Consider the following 18,894-nt stretch of genomic DNA (forward strand, 5'->3'; position numbering starts at 1 on the left):
ACAACATAGCCTATGACGCTCTCGGGGTCCAGACCTGTGACTGTGCAAAATTTTCCTAGCAACCAGCCAGCATAAGTACATGTGGGGGATGCAAAACAGATGTAAATCATTTAGCTGCGGCAATGAAAATTAAATCTCCGAGCATTAAAAAATACTCAGAGGTCACCCGAGCGTGCTCGGGAAATCTCGAGTAACGAGTATATTCGCACATCACTAGTAATTACACAAGACTCCCGGTGGAAGTCTTACTGATGTCTTGGGCAGTCTGAACTAGGTTTCATCAAAGAAAATAATGTTTACCCCAGTCCTCTGCAGGCCAATCCATGTGCTTCCTGCAGAATATCAGTCTGTCCTTGATCGCTTTTTTTTTTTTTTTTTTTGAGAAACATGGCTTCTTACTTGTCATTCTAGAAACCAGGCCAACCTCCAAAAGAATCCCTGTTCATGCAGATGCTCCTGCCATTCCTGAGCTAGATGTGACCAGACAAGTCAATCAACCTAGTCTGACTGAAACTCTTCACATGGGAAAGCCGCTTTTCTATTGAAGGAGTCTGTTGCAGGCTCAGACTGGCTCACTGGGGAACAGGTGAATTCCCTGGTGTGCCTCTGTGAAATAGTAGGTCTTAAGGTACCGTCACATTAAGCGACGCTGCAGCGATATAGACAACGATGCCGATCGCTGCAGTCGCTGTTTAGGTCGTTGTGTGGTCGCTGGAGAGCTGTCGCACACACAGCTCTCCAGCGACCAACGATGCCGAGGTCCCCGGGTAACCAGGGTAAACATCGGGTTACTAAGCGCAGGGCCGCGCTTGGTAACCCGATATTTACCCTGGTTACCATTGTAAATGTAAAAAAAAAAAAAAAAAAGTACATACTTACATTCCGGTGTCTGTCGCGTCCCTCGCCGTCAGCTTGCCGCACTGACTGTGAGGGCCGGCCGTAAAGCAGGGCACAGCGGTGACGTCACCGCTTTGCTTTACGGCCGGCGCTCACAGTCAGTGTGGGAAGCTGACGGCGAGGGACGCGACAGACACCGGAATGTAAGTATGTACGTTTTTTTTTTTTTTTACATAATGGTAACCAGGTAAATATCAGGTTACTAAGCGTGGCCCTGCGATGTTTACCCTGGTTACCAGTGAACACATCGCTGCATCGGCGTCACACACGCCGATTCAGCGGGTGATCCAGCGACGAAATAAGGTGCTGGCCTTCTAGCTCCGACCAGCGATGTCACAGCAGGATCCTGATCGCTGCTAGGTGTCAAACACAACGATATCGCTATCCAGGACGCTGCAACGTCACGGATCGCTATCGTTATCGTTGTTAAGTTGTTCAGTGTGAAGGTACCTTTACACATTCCATTAGCAGTAGTTAAAATAGTATACTTGAGTCTATGGATAGACAATGGCAGTATCTGATCATTTAGCAAAGTACCCAGTTTATGTAGATGCAGTGGTAGATTGGGGGGACTGTAATATTTGTATGTAGCTAAACAGTGGTCACTCTAAAGTCATTGTTACTGTTGGGCCCTTGGCACCCCAGTGCGGCACTTGGTTGGTCACAAGCTCCTTCACTAGCAGCAGTTTTTTGGCCTGGAAAACGAACAAGTGCAGGAGCAAAGTTTGTCATGGCTTCAGAATAGTAAGTGCACACAATCCTAAACACAAATGTCTGTTTAAAGGGAGTGGCCATTTTATCTTTACTTTAATCTTCGTGGCCAGGCATGATTTTGCAATTCATCTGTTCTCGCTTCATAATAATCTAGAGTTAATGTAGATTCCGACTATAAAAACTGAAGCAGCAAAATTTCTCACTAATTATTATTCTTGGCCGAAAGTTAATACAATCAATCCTATGAATTTTTTAAGGCCCACATATATGTTGACTTTAGACTAAGGGCCCCCAAGTGGTTTGGATAATCCTTCCGTGTGTCTACAAATAATGATTGTAATGTAGTCTATCAGACCACAACTTTTGAAAGAGGCCAGTTAACTGCAATACACATAGTTTTGACTAAGTCTGTACTCTTTCCCCTTTATGCTCAGAAGTACCTCTTTAGTGCCTTTACAAAGTGACCTTGGATGTGCTTTCCAATTTAAATATTTAGGGGTACAGGTTTCCCCATTTTCAAAGCAACTTTGGCAGCTGAATCTAGAGCTTTTAAGGACTGAAACTGTGGAAGAGAAGACCACACCTTAAATTTCACTTCTTGTTGTGGGTAGGATAAGCATATTTTAACGTTATTTTAGCTTCTCGAGTCAATTTCCCACTCCCAAATCTTGAATGTAAGTTTCAAGTAGCCTGGCTCTACAGTTAAAAATGGGCCTCACTAAATCTGAAGTGTTGTTCAGAGTATGTATGTATGTATGTATATATGTACTGTATGTATATATATATATATTTTGTTTTTTTTAAAGAATCCTATTTAACCCATATTTGAGTTTTTGCCACCATCTGCTAATAAAACTTTTTAGGGTGTCATCCCAGTGGTACGAACACCTTCCAGACTAAAAGTATCCGTAAATCGTTAGTTCACCTGAGAACAAACCACTTTGTAATACATCTCATCAGAGAAATCAAATTTCTTTATCTGCCAGGACGGATCATTCATTCTCAATTTACATGGGATATCTGTTTCGTGAAGGCAGACTTTTATTTTACTGAGATAAAAGATGGTAATTGCAACTCCTATGAAATTCTATGGAGGGGCAAGACCTAGAGGCAAAGCTTCTCCTTCTCCCCTCAGAATCTTACCAGTAGTAACTCTCATCTAGCTATCTCAGTAATGGCAAAAGTCTGTTTTACCTGTAAACTGAGATTTGTGAAAAGTAAAGGTGGAGAAAACTGGTTTCTCTAAAAAAACAAACAACATCGTAAGATATTTTAAGTGTACTATTCATTTTGTAAAGTAAAAAGGTAAATGGTTAATCTTTCAGGAATGATTGGAAGAGGTAGTGGAAACCTTTAGCCACCTTGTAGTCAGTGCAAAGTCAATGAGAATCCTGAAGTGCTGTGCACATGATCAGTATTTTTCCTTTCAGGACTTGGTACTGCTTTTACATCCACAGTATGTCAATTCTTTCAATTGAGGTCAATGGGTGAAAAACTCAGTCTTGTTTTTGCTTGTGCTTTTATGGACTTCCTATACCTGGTGTTTCCCACACGTCACACAAACACCGGCAGCTGTGATCAATGGTAAAATCGTTACCGCTGTCAGAGCACTGCGGGGTCACTGTCAGATGTCAGCATGAGCCTGCAGCTGTGACCCACAGTAAAAAGCTTACCGCTGATCACCAGCATCGGCTGAGGAGAGACTACTACTTCAATCAGCCTATGTCTGCTGTCACTGATAACAGCTCACCTGCATCCAAACCGCTACTTTCTACAATACAAGCAAAGTGGTTTGGATTTGCAGAAATCTCCTGTCCACTGTGCTTCTACTTCACGCTGTGTAAACTCACCCGCAGCGTTGGTCTATGAGAGCAAGCATGTAAATTTCTGTTGCGGAGGTGCTCGTTTCCGCAACAGAAATTTCCACAATAAAATCTGCATGGGTCTATGAACAATGTGTTTTGGACGCAGCGAAAATACGCTTTCCTGATCGTGGGCACGTAGCCTTGCTGTTTGGTTACAGCCCATGTAGATTCATTCTGTGAACGCTCCTGGTGACTGTGGGACGTCGCTTTAACCCTTGGATTACAATCAGACCTGGGGTGAGTATATTGGGTTAATTTAAATGATTAAAAGAATGTCTGTTTTATTTCGAATAAAGTTTTATGCTGTGTTTAACTCTTTACTTACAGGTTTAGTAATGAGGGTGTCTGGATGACACCTCTTCATTACCAAACCTAGACCTTGGTGTCATTGCCATCCCAGACTCTTCCCCATGCCATGGTGCAGTTGCATCAGGGTGATGGGATTAGGGGTTGGTGTCAGCAGCTAAGTGTCAGAATTGGCGCTTCAAAAATGAAGTGCTATTTCTGGGTCAGCTGAGGACTGGTATTTTTAGCCTGGGACAGGGCAAATAAGCATGAAAAAGCGGGTTAAACATGGAAATTGCATCGCAAAAATTTTTTTTTTAATAAAGTTTTTTGCTCCAAAAAGCATTCATTGCTGTACAAAAATGCAGCAAAAAACACATATAAACCGTGCGTATTTTCCATTGCGTTTTTGCGGTCAACAATTTCCTAGAGATGCAGAAACATTACAGAAATTTCTGCAATCAAATACTCAACATGTGCACATAGCCGAAGGGTGATTGGAACAAAGAGTAATTCTTGAGTAACACTGTGTTGTTGATGCCAGCCTTGCTATTGTACAATTTCACCACCTTTTTTAGATCTATCAACTTTCTAATAAGAACAATGTTTGCAGTAACAAGTCTGTCACTAGAATGATCCCCTTCATCTTTCAGCCCCTAGTGGGGGTCTCTGGTTCTTTCCACTAGGCCACAAGTCCTTCTGTCAATCAATACTCTCTGGGCTTCCCACACTCTGGTACCCTTACCCTGTCTGTTGCACCACCCCAAAACTGTTCCTTCTACTGTACTTCAATGTTGGAAATAACAGCCCTGCTCACTACTGCCTCTATCACTGCAGTGGGCGTCCACTTCCGGATTGGAGTCTGCCCTTGACCTTGATGGTTGTCTGGCAGTCAAGGACAGACGAGGGCTGGTCCTCTGGTCTTGACAGGTGTAGTCTGGTTCACGGATTTTGACCGATGTAGGGCTAGGCCTCTGGTCTAGTCTGGCTCACAGGTCTTAACCGTCATCTGTGACCAGTTTACTTGTTCATGACTCCCCCGTGCCCGTACTAATGACTCGGCCATGGCGTCTCTGGCGCCAATGAGTGAGACCGGCAGGACGTGTGCAAACTGCTTCCCACCTTGTCACATTCTTTTTATATTGGAGATCTGCGTCTCAGAAGTCACCTAACTCAGTGCTCTCGTTGGACCCGTCCTCAATGTAACACTTCCTCTTCTGGTTCTTCTTGAGCAGTAGATGAGTCTGTAAATATAGTGCACACCACTGAAGAACCTAATCTTCCATTAAACACTTGGAGTATGTGCATACGATCTGTAGACGCTGCGCACTTGTGCAGCGTCCAACTCCCAGCGGCCAGATGTTACAGCATATTGGATGGGATTTACATCCCATGCCCACTATGCATCCAGATGCCCGCAGATTACATGCGGAGATGGATATGCGGATCATCTCTCCAGGCCACAGCGTGTCAACGTCTCTTGCGGAGACTCAAGTTGTCGCAAGAGAAATGTCACCAAAGAATGTATTGGATGCGGCGAATCCACACAGTTCAGTGAACACATGCAAATTCACTTGCCTTCAATAAACTGCAACTCTTTGGACTCAACGACCATGCTTCGTCCAAAGCACTGCCACTTCTGGATCGTGTGCACCCGGTCTCGCACATTCTGCATACTACTCTCCAGTTAGAATTGGTTTGTGTGGTCATGCTCCATTTTGGTAAGAGCCTTATGCATAATCTTTTTGATTTTCTAAGAATTGTTTTGGAAGTTGAATCTAACACTGCCACTTTTGCACTAGATCACTCAGATCAAGAAATGCACAGGTGGACAAAGTTGTTGGTACCCTTCTGTTAAAGAACCACCCAAAATTGTCACGGAAATAATTTTAAACTGACAGACCTTTTCAATTTAAATTTACTAAATATCAACTAACGAATATTAGACCAACATTTATTTTTATTTTTTTTCTATGTACATCCATTTCTATAAAATTTTATACACGTCCAGAAAAAGCCGTCACACATATATGAAAGTGTGATCTGCCAAATTACTACACCTCCAACTGTTGTCCCTGACTTTCCCATATTATAGAACACTTAATCATTTAATCATAGGGAGTTTCAGGTATTGATTTGATTCTGAATTTATAGATGAGATAATGACACTAGGTGTGATTGGATTTGTCTGCCTATACTGTTGTAATGTTCTTGTATATCAAGTTCCCTTGTTCGTTTTTCTATGCTGTAATCTGCCATTATTTGCATATTAATCAGCTAATTATTCTAGATGGATTTCTGCCTTAAAGGGGCAAACCAGAACTACTATTCTCCATTTCTAATTGGAGGTATTTCCTAATATTACACGTAGATAGGATCTTGGAGTTGGGAAGATCACTTTAGTGTTTCAGTATTTGTGGTGTGTGGTTTTTACGTTTTAATTTTGACTGCACATATCTTAAACTAAAAAAAAACACAAAAGAAAAGTTTTTAAAGCTTTTTGTGGCTTAGTTCTATAAACGATAGTTTAATATTTTGTTGCAGTTAAACTTGGCAAAAAATACAATGCTTGTAGTAACTTAAAGGGAACCTGTAATATCCCCAAACTCTAATAATCTGTAGATATTGGATTATATGCAGATTAAGTGTGGTGGGGACATGACTTTCCAAAACAAAAATTGGATAACTCATTTTAATTTGTGAAATTTCTACATTATTATTTTATTTTATTTTTTTAAAGATGGCTCTTTGAATGCTGCCACTTCAGACTTGAAGCTGTGGACAACGCTAAGGGATGGTGCTGTGCAGCTGCGTGTGGAAGAATCTGGTGTGGCCAGTCTGCCCCCAATAACAGTTCACCAGTTGTTTGCAGAAACAGTTAAAAATTATGGGGATTATGTGGCCCTAGCTTCCAAGGAGGGAGAGCACTGGACTAAACTCACATATAAGCAATATTATGAGCACTGCAGACTAGCTGCTAAAGGCTTCATTAAGGTAAGTAGCAAAATGTTTAAACCTCCCCCTCCCCACTTTGGTGGTGGTCTCTGTGCATGTTTATAATGTGGGGATGAAGTGGTGGACTTGACGAGCTGAGGCTGCTCAATTGGCAGAAGGTGACTGCATACATTACAGGTGCTTCAACTGCTGTTATCGATGGTAGCACCAGTTGTGGGTGTTTATTCCCTAGATGTCGTTTTTTTTGTTTTTTTCTTTTGGTCTTCCTGTTCACCTCCTACATAGCTCTCCTCTAGTGATGTGTGATAAAAAGGTGTTTTGGTTTTTTTTTTGGTTTTTTTTTTTTTTGCATTTGGTATCTCACAACGGGGGTGAAGAATGTGCAAAATTGGGCGCCCAAAGAAATCGGCTTTTTCTATTGCTTTTTATTATTCATATCTTCAAAAGTTAGCTTGATAGAAAACTTCAACTCATGCTTCAATACTTAACTGAACTCCAGCAAATCAACAGATGTCTCAAAATATAGCAGTTGTTGTTTTTTTTTTTTTTGTGTGAAATGCCAGAAACCTATATCAATTCAGTATCACTATGACTTTATCCACTGCATGCTAAAAAACAAAACCTGAGAAGTAATTATATAATTGCTTGGGTTTTTTTCTTACAAAAGTGCACGTAACGTCACTCCGCTCTTCTACCCTTCCAAAAATGTATACTTTGCGTAGACTAATGGTCAAATATACAGCTTTCAATTTATGAAAAGTCACCCATGAATACCTATTTTGCGCTATGTGTGTGTATATTTTTATTTAAATGTCAAACAAAACTATTCTAATTGATGAATACCCTGAAGGGATACAGATTTCAAGACGAGCACACTTTTTAAGGTTTTTCATTGTACTGGTAGCTTAGAGGCTCTGCGAAATTGATACACTGCCCCCAAAACGCAATATGCACTAAACAAAAGGCAAATATTAGTCTTCCATTGAGTCCTGCATTGTGCCCGGACCGCAGTCCACATCCACAAATTTTCAGTATTCCAGAACTTTTCCATTCGCAAAAAATGTCAAAATGTACTTTAAGATAAAAGCCTCACCTGACAGCCTCAGTAAACACACTTTCAATCTTTGTCCCATTTTTCAAAGCTGATATGTCACTCTGATAATGTGTCCACAAAGCCAAGTCTGTTTCCTTAAATTCTTAGTGTTAACTTGTTCAGAGCTTTTTATTTTATTTTCCGTTTTTATAGTTGGGCTTGGAGCGATACCATGGAGTTGGCATTCTGGGATTCAATTCTGCTGAGTGGTTCATATCTGATATAGGAGCTATACTTGCTGGGTAAGTTCAGATATTAATTTTAAACTAGTATTTCGGAGCCCAATATGTAGTATATAGTTCTTCTGATTTAGCTATGTTGCTTACCCCATGTGCAGGGCATTGCAGTAGCTTAGGTAACCATGGTTACAACCACTCAGTGATTGCATTCATAGATATCCAACTCACTATCAACTAAGCTACTGCAATGCCCTGCACATGGGGTAAGACATAGAAATGTAGTATAGTTCTTTTGATATGCTAATTGGAGGTATTTGCTGAGATCACACATACATACTACATATTGGGATAAAATCTTGGAGATTGGAATACCCCTTTTTAATTATGAAAGGGTGTTTTTTTAAGTTTACAGCGAAAAAAAGTGGTAAATGTGTTCAGTGAACATATGCTGAGGTAGAAGGCAGCACTTTGGACACAGCGAATATATGCTGGGCACCCGGCGTTACATTTACTAATGTCAGAAGTTAGGACCAGAGTTGTGCCATTAAGTAGGGTCCTTTTAGCCTGTTATGAAATCCCACAAGACTCTGCAGCCCTCTCCACTATCAGTGAGATCTAGCTTGTTATAACAATATCTCACACTTTGAACTGAATGAGCGTAGCTGCATCAGTAAAGGTATGTGCACACTAGTATTTGCAGCAGAACCTTCTGAACCAAAGTCTTTTGTCAGGAAAAACCATTTGGTATCGCCAAGTTCAGAAAAATTTGAGCTATCAAAATTTAAAAAATGATTGACCTGATCTGTAAACATCACCAAAAATCAAAAGTGCCAAAATAACATTGTATTTGTTGCTGCAATTCCACTAAAAATGTTGCAATAAGTGATCAAAACATACCTGTCCCAAAATTATATAAATAAAAAAATTTGTCTCGCCACACAAAAAATAAGCCATCACACAGCTCAATCGAAGGAAAAATAAAATGAAACGGGTCTTGGAAAATAGCTACACAACCCCAATTATATATTTTTTTTTTTATTCTATCCACTAAAGAGAAAAATGGACATGTTTTGGTATTGCCGTAATCGTAGTGATGAGGAGAATCCCATTGTGAAGTCCTTTTTTACCACCATTAAAAACCATGTCAGAATTGTTTTCTGTTTTTTTCTTGCAATTTCTCCCCACTGAATTTTTTTTTATCCATTTTCCAGTACACTGTGGTAGAATGATGTGGTGTCATTCAAAAGTGCACCTCGTTCCTCAAAAAACAAGCCTTTTTATGTCTGGACAAATGAGATTTAACTTTGGGAAGAAGAAAAAACAAAGACTCAAATGGAAATTGGCCCTGTCATGAAAGTGTTAACGCACCACGCCAGCATGTTTTTTTTTTTTTTTTACTCATAATGTTGCACTGGAGTGGTTCTACAAATGTAATACCCCTGCACGTAAACTTACTCTTGCCATCCGCCATCTTCTGCTTTTATCCACGCCGCTCTGGTCTGTCTCCAGCGGTTTGTGACCTCCCGAATCTCTCAAGTGTTTGCTGGGCGATCCGGAGGTCACTTTTCAATGCAATTCTATGAAAGCCTCGCACTGGGTCTAACTTGCATTAAGCCGCCGCTGACTTTCGATGCGTCACATGATGGCAGCATTGGACCGGAGAGGTGCTAGGAAAGCTGAATACAGCGGGTGGGTATACAATTGGGTGCATGATCTTACATTGGTAGCACCAGTGCAGCCCTGCAATAAAAAAAACAAAAATCGCTGGTGTGGTGTTCTAATGCGCGCACATACCCCAACAGCTGTAATGATGATACCAATTGGGATCTGCTTAGCAAATGATGTGGCAGCTCTAGTTTCGTTGAAAGTATGAGTTTTTGCTTTAGGCTATGTGCACACGTTCAGGAAAGTTAGCAGAATTTTCCTGAGCAAATCCAGGCTACTTTCGCAGGAAATCTGCTCTTGTTTTTCTGCGGGTTTTTCACTGATTTTTCCTGAGGTTCCCAATGCAATAATATAGCGGCAAATCCGCAAACTTAATGAACATGCTGCTTTTTTTTTCGTAATGCGGTTTTTTTTCACAGGAAAAAAACGCAACATGTGCACAAAAATTGCGGAATGCATTGGAATTGATGGGATGCTTAATGTAAGCGTTTTTAAGCATTTTTGTAGATGAAAACCTCGAAAAAGCAGGAAACATCCGGAACATGTGCACATAGCCTGAGTGACATTTCAACTATCCCATGAAGTCTAGCGGGTCCAAAAGGTCTATTTGGCCGATAAGAGAAGACAAATGCTATTACAGACCTGTGAAAATTGTGGGCTCAACGTAAGATTTTTGTCTCTGTACATATAAATTAACGTTTAATTCCTGCCAAATTGCGCAAATTTTCTGTCTGCAGATTCACTGTGTCTTCCAATGCCATTATAGTGGATGCGATTTCAAAAACGTATCCACGTGCTGCAGTAAAAGCCACCTAGTAAATTCACATTCAGCGAATGTCAAATCCTCAGTGTTGGTTAACGTATCAGTCAGCTTGACGTTATCAGCTTATGCAGAGATGCACTGAGCAAATGATGTTATGTCCAGACTGGTATAACTAGTGCTTTTGGTACTGATCAATTTATTGCATCTTTCGGTTCTAGAGGATTTGCTGTGGGCATCTACACCACAAATTCTGCAGAGGCTTGTCATTATGTGGCAGAAAACTGTGAGGCTAACATACTGGTAGTAGAAAATCACAAGCAACTGCAAAAAATATTACAGGTAAGTTGTGACTGGATTCTCCAGTTGCTGCTATATGTAGAGAATCTTTAGCTTTCTGAATATTGATGTGCTTTACATTCAGATAACTTGGACAGCGGCATCAGCTGGTAAGAGTTTGTTTGGATTCCATTAGACGTTTTAAGCTAGTTTTTTTTTTAACTCTGTATACCGCTGTAGCAATAGAAATACTGTATTCCTCATCCAAGGAACCCAGCTAACCTTACAATTTTAGTACTAAAAATGTTAGTGTCCCTTCTGCAATTTGCCATGTAGCACAAGAGATGCATCTTACAAGTTCTTGTGACTTTCAGGTTCAGGACCAGTTGCCACATTTGAAAGCCATTATCCAGTACAAAGATGAGCTAAAGGAGAAGAGAGCAAACCTTTACACGGTATGTATGTGCAGCGCCCCAGAGATCTGGTCGTTGCAGTATGACACTCTGCCACTAAGGGGAGTGATGGTACGTCTGATGGCACTGAAGGAATTCTCCTAACCAGGTATCACCAGAACACATTACACTTCACACTCCGGCCACTAGGGGGAGAAAAAGGCTTTATTTATTGGGCCACTCCTCACACTGGTAAAACTAGGGGCTGGGGAGGAAGTTAGTCAGAAGCTGACTGGGTTGGATTCAGGCAACATCCCGTGGCAGGGGGGGTTGCGGGGGGAAGACACAAAGGGGTCCCTGTCAGGCGTGGGAACCTGGCAGGAGCCTAGCGAACAGAACGTTACGGAACCGCGCCTGCACTTCCTTGCGGCGGTATCCTAAGAAAGAGATAAGAAAGGGAAGGATATTGTGGAACAGTGTAAACGAGATCAAGCAAAAAGGAGTACCAGTAGGAGTCGTGCCGTGAGACCGAGGCAACATCCTACTGAGGCGTGTGGCCGGAACACCGTGGGAGTAACTGACTTCAGGCCTTACTTCGAACTCCACAGGACAGTTAAAGGTTGGCTGTCTACCTTAAATTTCCTAAGAAGACATAGGGGGCAACATTGGGAGAGGGGCGTCTCTAGGGTCCCGGAAGACCTCCAAGCCTTCCCGTCAAACGGGTGCGTCCTAGCCAAAACATACCTGGGGACGAGAAACTAGTAACATCTGGAACAAAAGAGAGAGAGAGAGAGCTGTAGAGAACGACGAACGAGAACAGCAGTTGTGAGGACTATTCCGAATGCTCAGCAGGGTAGGACTACAACACACAGGCGCTAGTGGTAGGCAACGATTTCCATCTGCGAGGGAAACTCTGGATGTGCCCATCGGACCGGCCGGTCTCTGATAGCCCTGTTAAACATGCTCTGGATTGAGGATCCTGAAGTCTTCAGTAAAGAGGTAAAGGGACTGCAACCTTGTGTCCTCGTTATTGACTGCACCTCACACCATCGCCATCCACCTTACTGGGAAGCCCTGGGGACCTACTTCACCTGTGGGAAGGTATACCATCCAGCTGCCATTCAATCACCCCTGCGGACCCCATAGCAGCGTCTGTCACCCTGACCGAACACCACAGGTGGCGTCATGAACCCCTGACAGACTTTACCACCACCTTCTTTGGACGCCCCTTAGCAGGGTCGCGGACCGGGTCTAGCCACCGTGACAGCCTCAGGACCGAACCAGAGAGGCCCGGTACCGAAACGCGTGGCCCTGCGTCTGGGGGCGATCCATATGCAAACCTTACTTATGGCGTGGGGACAGTGCCCATACCTTAATCTAAATGTAACTTATTGTTCAAATGTGTGCACACTAGCAATTTGGTAAGTCGAGATTTATACTGCGAAATATTCCATGGCTGCTTTAGCCATAACTAAGGAAAATGGGTAAACTAATCATTGATTCATCACAACAGTGTGATGAATTTATTACTACTCAAATTTGTGTTTACTACTTGTATATTTATCTTCCACATTTTGTAAGTGACCTTTGGTCGTCTTCTCTGATTATTCAGTCTTTCCCATGTAAGACTTAAGTTCTTTTAGGACCATACTGACTTTATCATCTTCACAAGAACAGACTATTGATCCATTCAGCATAAAATGATCCTTCAGTTTATCAAAATGTGCATTGTCTAATTGGCCAATATTATCATGGCGCTGGCAGCTAATAGTAGCAGGCCATGTCCCCCGATGTATGACGTGACGTCCCAGAAGGGAGGTGGAGCAGCTCCAGCGTCACACTGATTTGCAGTTACTGTGGTGGGAAACAATATTAATGTTATCTTTATAGTTAATCTCCTCGGCATAACCGTTTAAAAGCCCAGCCTTGGGAATAGGGAGTATTCTCCTAACCTCTTCCAACCAATGCAGAGGTGGGTTCTATGGCTATATCTTTAAAAGATATCTTTGAAAAAGAAAAAATCCTTTCCTGTAACACCGTCAATCTTTTTATTTTTAAATAAAGATAAAGTGAGAGGTTTGTTGGTGGTGGTTTTTTTTTTTTTTTTTTGGTAGTATTCTTCTCTCCCATTTCTTTATATGGAAGGGCAATTGCCAAGGTGATGGTATTTCCATTTCCAAGACCCTATCCCAATATGTAGTAGGTGTAGTAATAATAATTAGCAAATTCCTCCAGTTAGAAATGTAGTGTGGTTTTTCTGATTCACCATTTCTTTCCTCGTGTCCAGGCATTGCAGGACCTTTTGGGTTTTCATGGTTACGACCACTGATATAGTGACAGTGTAGCTAGCTAGTTGCTAATTATTGTAACCATGGATAGCTAAGGTCCTGCAATGCCTGGACATGAGGGAAAGCGAATCATAAAAACTATACTATATTTCTAATTGGAGGTATTGGTTATTATTGTTAATAATGATGATGATCCCTTTAAATGACACTTTTTTTTTTTCTCTGCAGTGGGCTGAATTCATGGAGCTGGGAAAAAGTGTCCCAGATGTTCAACTGGACCAAATAATTTCTTCCCAGAAGCCTAACCAGTGCTGCACACTGATTTACACATCAGGAACCACAGGGCAGCCGAAGGGAGTAATGTTGAGCCATGACAATGTAAGTCTGCTTGTTGAAATTATGTTAAAGGGAATCTGTCACCAGGTTTTATCCACATAATCTGAGAGACTTATAATGTAGAGATGGAGACCTTAATTCCATCAAAGTCACTTGCTAGGCTGCTTTGATGTACTTTTGATCCCACAACCATGATTTTCCTCACTAGAGGACTAGTAAACTTACTGCAATGTAGTCCTCCATATTCCTGAGCTCTGTATATCCCTGTCCCACCACTGATTGGCAGTTTTCTGTGTTCACTCTGCATAATTAGAACGCTACTAAGTGGTGTGGGCAGGGTTATACAGAGCTCTGCATTGGAGAACTGCTAGACCTGCGACAGTGATGTATCTCTTAAGGTACCGTCACATTAAGCGACGCTGCAGCGATATAGACAATGATGCCGATCGCTGTAGCGTCGCTGTTTAGTCGTGTGGTCGCTGGAGAGCTGTCGCACAAAGTCCCTGGGTAACCAGGGTAAACATCGGGTTACTAAGCGCAGGGCCGTGCTTAGTAACCTGATGTTTACCCTGGTTACCATTGTAAATGTAAAAAAAAAAAAAAAACACTACGTACTTACATTCCGGTGTCTGTCGCGTCCCTCGGCATCAGCTTCCCTGCACTGTGTAAGCGCCGGCCGTAAAGCACAGCGGTGACGTCACCGCTGTGCTCTGCTTTACGGCCGGCCGGCGCTGACACAGTGCAGGGAAGCTGATGCCGAGGGACGCGACAGACACCGGAATGTAAGTACGTAGTGTTTTTTTTTTTTTTTTACATTTACAATGGTAACCAGGGTAAATATCGGGTTACTAAGCGTGGCCCTGCGCTTAGTAACCCGATGTTTACCCTGGTTACAAGTGAAGACATCGTTGGATCGGCATCACACACGCCGATTCAGTGATGTCAGCGGGTGATCCAGCGACGAAATAAAGTTCTGGCCTTCTAGCTCCGACCAGCGATGTCACAGCAGGATCCTGATCGCTGCTGCGTGTCAAACACAACGATATCGCTATCCAGGACGCTGCAACGTCACGGATCGCTATCTTTATCGTTGTTAAGTTGTTCAGTGTGATGGTACCTTTAGCGGCAGATTCCTTGTAAGTGGATTAGGGCTGGCTCCTGGTTTTTGTGGACCTGGGGGGGGAGGGGGCGGGGTTGGGAAATCTGTGGGCCCCTTCAACATACCACGATTCATGATGCATAGATATGGCAGAACAATTTAGGTATGGTACAATTCCAAAGATTTCACTGACTTCTTACATTATATGAGTGATATCTATTGTAAATTCTACAATAGCCAAGAAACCAGCGAATCCTCACCGCACACAGTGTGCTCTGGGGGGATTTAAAAGTCTGCAGTCAATTTATGACTGCAGACTTATAATTTTATACCAGACAGTATAGTCCTTCATACAGCATTGTGCATCAGCACTTGCCTGGTTGTGCTGGGTGGTGACGCCGACCCTGAAGTGGAACTGCGACTTGTCAACATAGTTAGACTCCCGCTTTGGCATCCCTATGCCTTCATAAATATATAGACAGATTGTCATGTATAGACCCAACCTTAATTATTCTGTTTCAAATTAATTGTCAATTCTTTTATTCCAGATCACTTGGACAGCCACAGCAGCTGGAAGGACAGTTAGTCTCAAAGAGGCTACTGACCAACAAGAGGTAGTGGTCAGTTATTTGCCACTTAGCCACATAGCAGCGCAGATGATAGACATCTGGTTGACTATGAAGTATGGCGGAGCCACTTATTTTGCTCAGCCAGATGCTTTGAAGGTAACTCTTACTGAACCATCTAGCGTTCACCTTATTAGAGAAGGAAAAGAACTATGGACCGTCTTTTAATTTGAAACCTTTTTTTTTTTTTTTTTTTTTTCGTTTTCTCAGGGATCATTGGGAAACACCTTAAAAGAAGTCAGACCAACTGCATTTATGGGTGTTCCAAGGGTGTGGGAAAAAATGCAGGAGAAAATGAAGGCCGTTGGAGCTAAATCGTCAACAATCAAACGCAAGGTGGCTACTTGGGCAAAAGGTGTAGGCTTAGAAACAAATATGAAGAGAATGAATGGGTAAGACATTATTATTATTATTATTATACTTTTTTAAATATATGAATTACTAGATTGTGGCCCGATTCTAACGCATCGGGTATTCTAAAATATGCATGTCCCCGTAGTATATGGACAATGATGATTCCAGAATTCGCGGCAGACTGTGCCCGTTGCTGATTGGTCGAGGCAACCTTTGACATCATCGTCGCCATGGCAACCATTATGACATCATCGTCGCTGTGCACGTCGCTGATTGGTCGAGGCAACCTTTATGACATTGTCGCCATGGCAACCATTATGACATCATCGTCGCTGTGACCTCGACCAATCAGACGCGGGATGTCTACGTCCTTTATGACATCATCGTCGCTGTGCCCGTCGCTGATTGGTCGAGGCCGCCAGAGACGCGGGATTTCCAAGACAGACAGAGACACAGACAGACAGACAGACGGAAAAACCCTTAGGCAATTATATATATAGATTCTGGTACATTCTCTGGATAGTAAAAGAATCATCCCTAGGTATGGGAAATCGGCTAATCTAATTTTTTCCTAATTGTCTTTAAAACTTGGTATTCTTGTAACCTAGAGACTGTCCTGGAATACATTGGCAATAATAAACAATAATTCAGCATGGATTGATAACGAATTTGTAATTGCTTCTTCAGAGCCTCCCCCCAGCCAATGAAGTATCATGTGGCTAAAAAATTGGTATTTAAGAAAGTATGCAAAGCTCTTGGCTTGGACCGCTGTACAAAATGTTATACTGGAGCTGCTCCCATTACAAAAGACACTCTGGAATTTTTCCTCAGCCTCAATATTCCTGTGTATGAACTCTATGGAATGAGCGAAAGCTCTGGCCCACACACCGTTTCTCTGCCAGATGCCTTCAGAATTACCAGGTATGTGGAATTTGAGGCCGTAGATCCTCTGGCAATTAATACTTTGACTACATGCTGTTGCCTTGTGAAGATGGATTTCTAATACCTAAAATAGTTTCAAGACACGACTTTATGTAAAACTTGTGTTGGATGCTTTTTTACTTAAATGTATGAGTTTAAGGCTGAAACTCTTCTGCAATAAGGTTTAATTAGAAATTTTTGTGCATTTTTACTTTTACTGTACCTGTACATTCAACTTTATGGTCTGTGGTCGTAAGTCAGCTGATAGTAAGACAATCCTAGTGGGCTGACTGACAGATTCACAGTTAACTAATTTCCCTGTAATCTACAGTGCAAGAAGCTATAGAAGGCAAACTGTAAATTTTTTAATGAAACACAATCGCAACAAAATTCGCAAATATCCACTTGAATAAGAAATAAAATGGTCACAAAAGGACAAACCCTTTTTAACCCCTTAGCGACCGCCGATACGCCTTTTAACGGCAGCCGCTAAGGGTACTTAAACCACAGCGCCGTTAATTAACGGCGCTGTGGAAAAAGTAAATGGCGCCCCCCAGAGTCGTATTTTCTCCGGGGTCTCGGCTGCCGGGGGTAGCCGAGACCCCAGAGAACATGATACAGGGGTTTTTTAACACACACCCCCCATTTGCGATCGCCGGTAATTAACCGTTTACCGGCAATCGGAAAAAAAATAAAACGCGATCTTTTTAATTTCTCTATCCTCCGATGTGATCGCACATCGGAGGATAGAGAAAAGGGGTCCCAGGTAGCCCCCCAATACTTACCTATCTCCCCCGATGCTCCTCGTGGCTCCCGGTGGGCGCCGCCATCTTGAAAATGGCGGGCGCATGCGCAGTGCGCCCGCCGGCCGGCCCCGCGAGAATCTTTGGGGTCTCTGCTGCCGGGGTAGCCGAAACCCCAAAGAGCATGATCGGGGGTCGGTTTTAGCGACCCCTGTTTTGCGATCGCCGGTAATTAACTGTTTACCGGCGACCGCAAAAAAAAAAAAAAAAAAAAAGCTAAGTGTAATTCTCTGTCCTCTGATGTGATCGCACATCAGAGGACAGAGAAATAGGGGGATTCGGGGACCCTGCCATACTCGCCTGTGTCCCTGGATCCTCCTGCTGCTCCTCCTGGCCGCCGGCATCTTCTGGGCAAAAGAAAATGGCGGGCGCATGCGCAGTGTGCCCGCCATCTGTCTCCATCTGCCGGCCGGCAGGAGAAGAGCAGTTGGGGCTAAAATTAGGGTTAGGGGTAGGGTTAGGGCTAAATTTAGGGTTGGAGCTAAATTTAGAGTTAGGGTTGGCGCTAAAGTTAGGGTTAGGCTTCTTTCACACTTACGTCGGTACGGGGCCGTCGCAATGCATTGGCCCGACATACCGACGCACGTTGTGAAAATTGTGCACAACGTGGGCAGCGGATGTAGTTTTTCAACGCATCCGCTGCCCAATCTATGTCCTGGGGAGGAGGGGGCGGAGTTACGGCCACGCATGCGCGGTCAGAAATGGCGGATGCGACGTACAAAAAAACGTTACATTGAACTTTTTTTGTGCTGACGGTCCGCCAAAACACTGATCCAGTGCACTACGGGCGCGACGTGTGGCCATCCGTCACGATCTGTCGGCAATACAAGTCTATGGGCAAAAAACGCATCCTGCGGGCACATTTGCAGGATCCGTTTCTTGTCCAAAATGATGGATTGCGACGGATGCCAAACGACGCAAGTGTGAAAGTAGCCTTAGGGCTAGGGTTAGGGTTGGGGCTAAAGTTAGGGTTAGAGTTGGGATTAGGGTTAGGGTTTGGATTAGGGTTGGTATTAGGGTTTGGATTAGGGTTAGGGTTGGCATTAGGGTTACGCTTGGGATTAGGGTTAGGTTTGGGATTAGGGTTAAGGTTAGGGTTGTGATTAGGGGTGTATTGGGATTAGGGTTAGGTTTGAGGTTAGTGTTGAGATTAGGATTAGGGGTGTGTTGGATTTAGGGTTTTGATTAGGGTTATGGTTAGGGTTGACATTAGGGTTGTTTTGGGGTAAGGGTTGGGATTATCGTTAGGGTTAGTGATTAGGATTATGGATTGGGCTGGGATTAGGGTTAGGGGTGTGTTGGAGTTGGGTTGGAGCTAGAATTGGGGGGTTTCCACTGTTTAGGTACATCAGGGGGTCTCCAAACACGACAGCCAATTTTGCA

The 18,894-nt window shown here is 42.9% G+C and overlaps 1 protein-coding gene across 3 annotated transcripts in view; it reads left to right on the forward strand.

Moving 5' to 3' along the window:
- Positions 1-18,894, forward strand: part of ACSBG2 (acyl-CoA synthetase bubblegum family member 2) — a 116,260-nt gene that overhangs the window by 87,838 nt on the left and 9,528 nt on the right. For all 3 annotated transcript variants that reach the window (XM_069741578.1, XM_069741570.1, XM_069741561.1), the window contains exons 4-11: positions 6,502-6,755; positions 7,963-8,051; positions 10,635-10,755; positions 11,067-11,147; positions 13,601-13,750; positions 15,356-15,532; positions 15,644-15,825; positions 16,475-16,708. In XM_069741578.1, the coding sequence (XP_069597679.1) occupies positions 6,502-6,755; positions 7,963-8,051; positions 10,635-10,755; positions 11,067-11,147; positions 13,601-13,750; positions 15,356-15,532; positions 15,644-15,825; positions 16,475-16,708 (1,288 nt within the window). The remainder of the gene's footprint in view (positions 1-6,501; positions 6,756-7,962; positions 8,052-10,634; positions 10,756-11,066; positions 11,148-13,600; positions 13,751-15,355; positions 15,533-15,643; positions 15,826-16,474; positions 16,709-18,894) is intronic.

The sequence above is a fragment of the Ranitomeya imitator genome, chromosome 1, assembly GCF_032444005.1.
Source record: "Ranitomeya imitator isolate aRanImi1 chromosome 1, aRanImi1.pri, whole genome shotgun sequence".
NCBI lineage: Eukaryota > Metazoa > Chordata > Amphibia > Anura > Dendrobatidae > Ranitomeya > Ranitomeya imitator.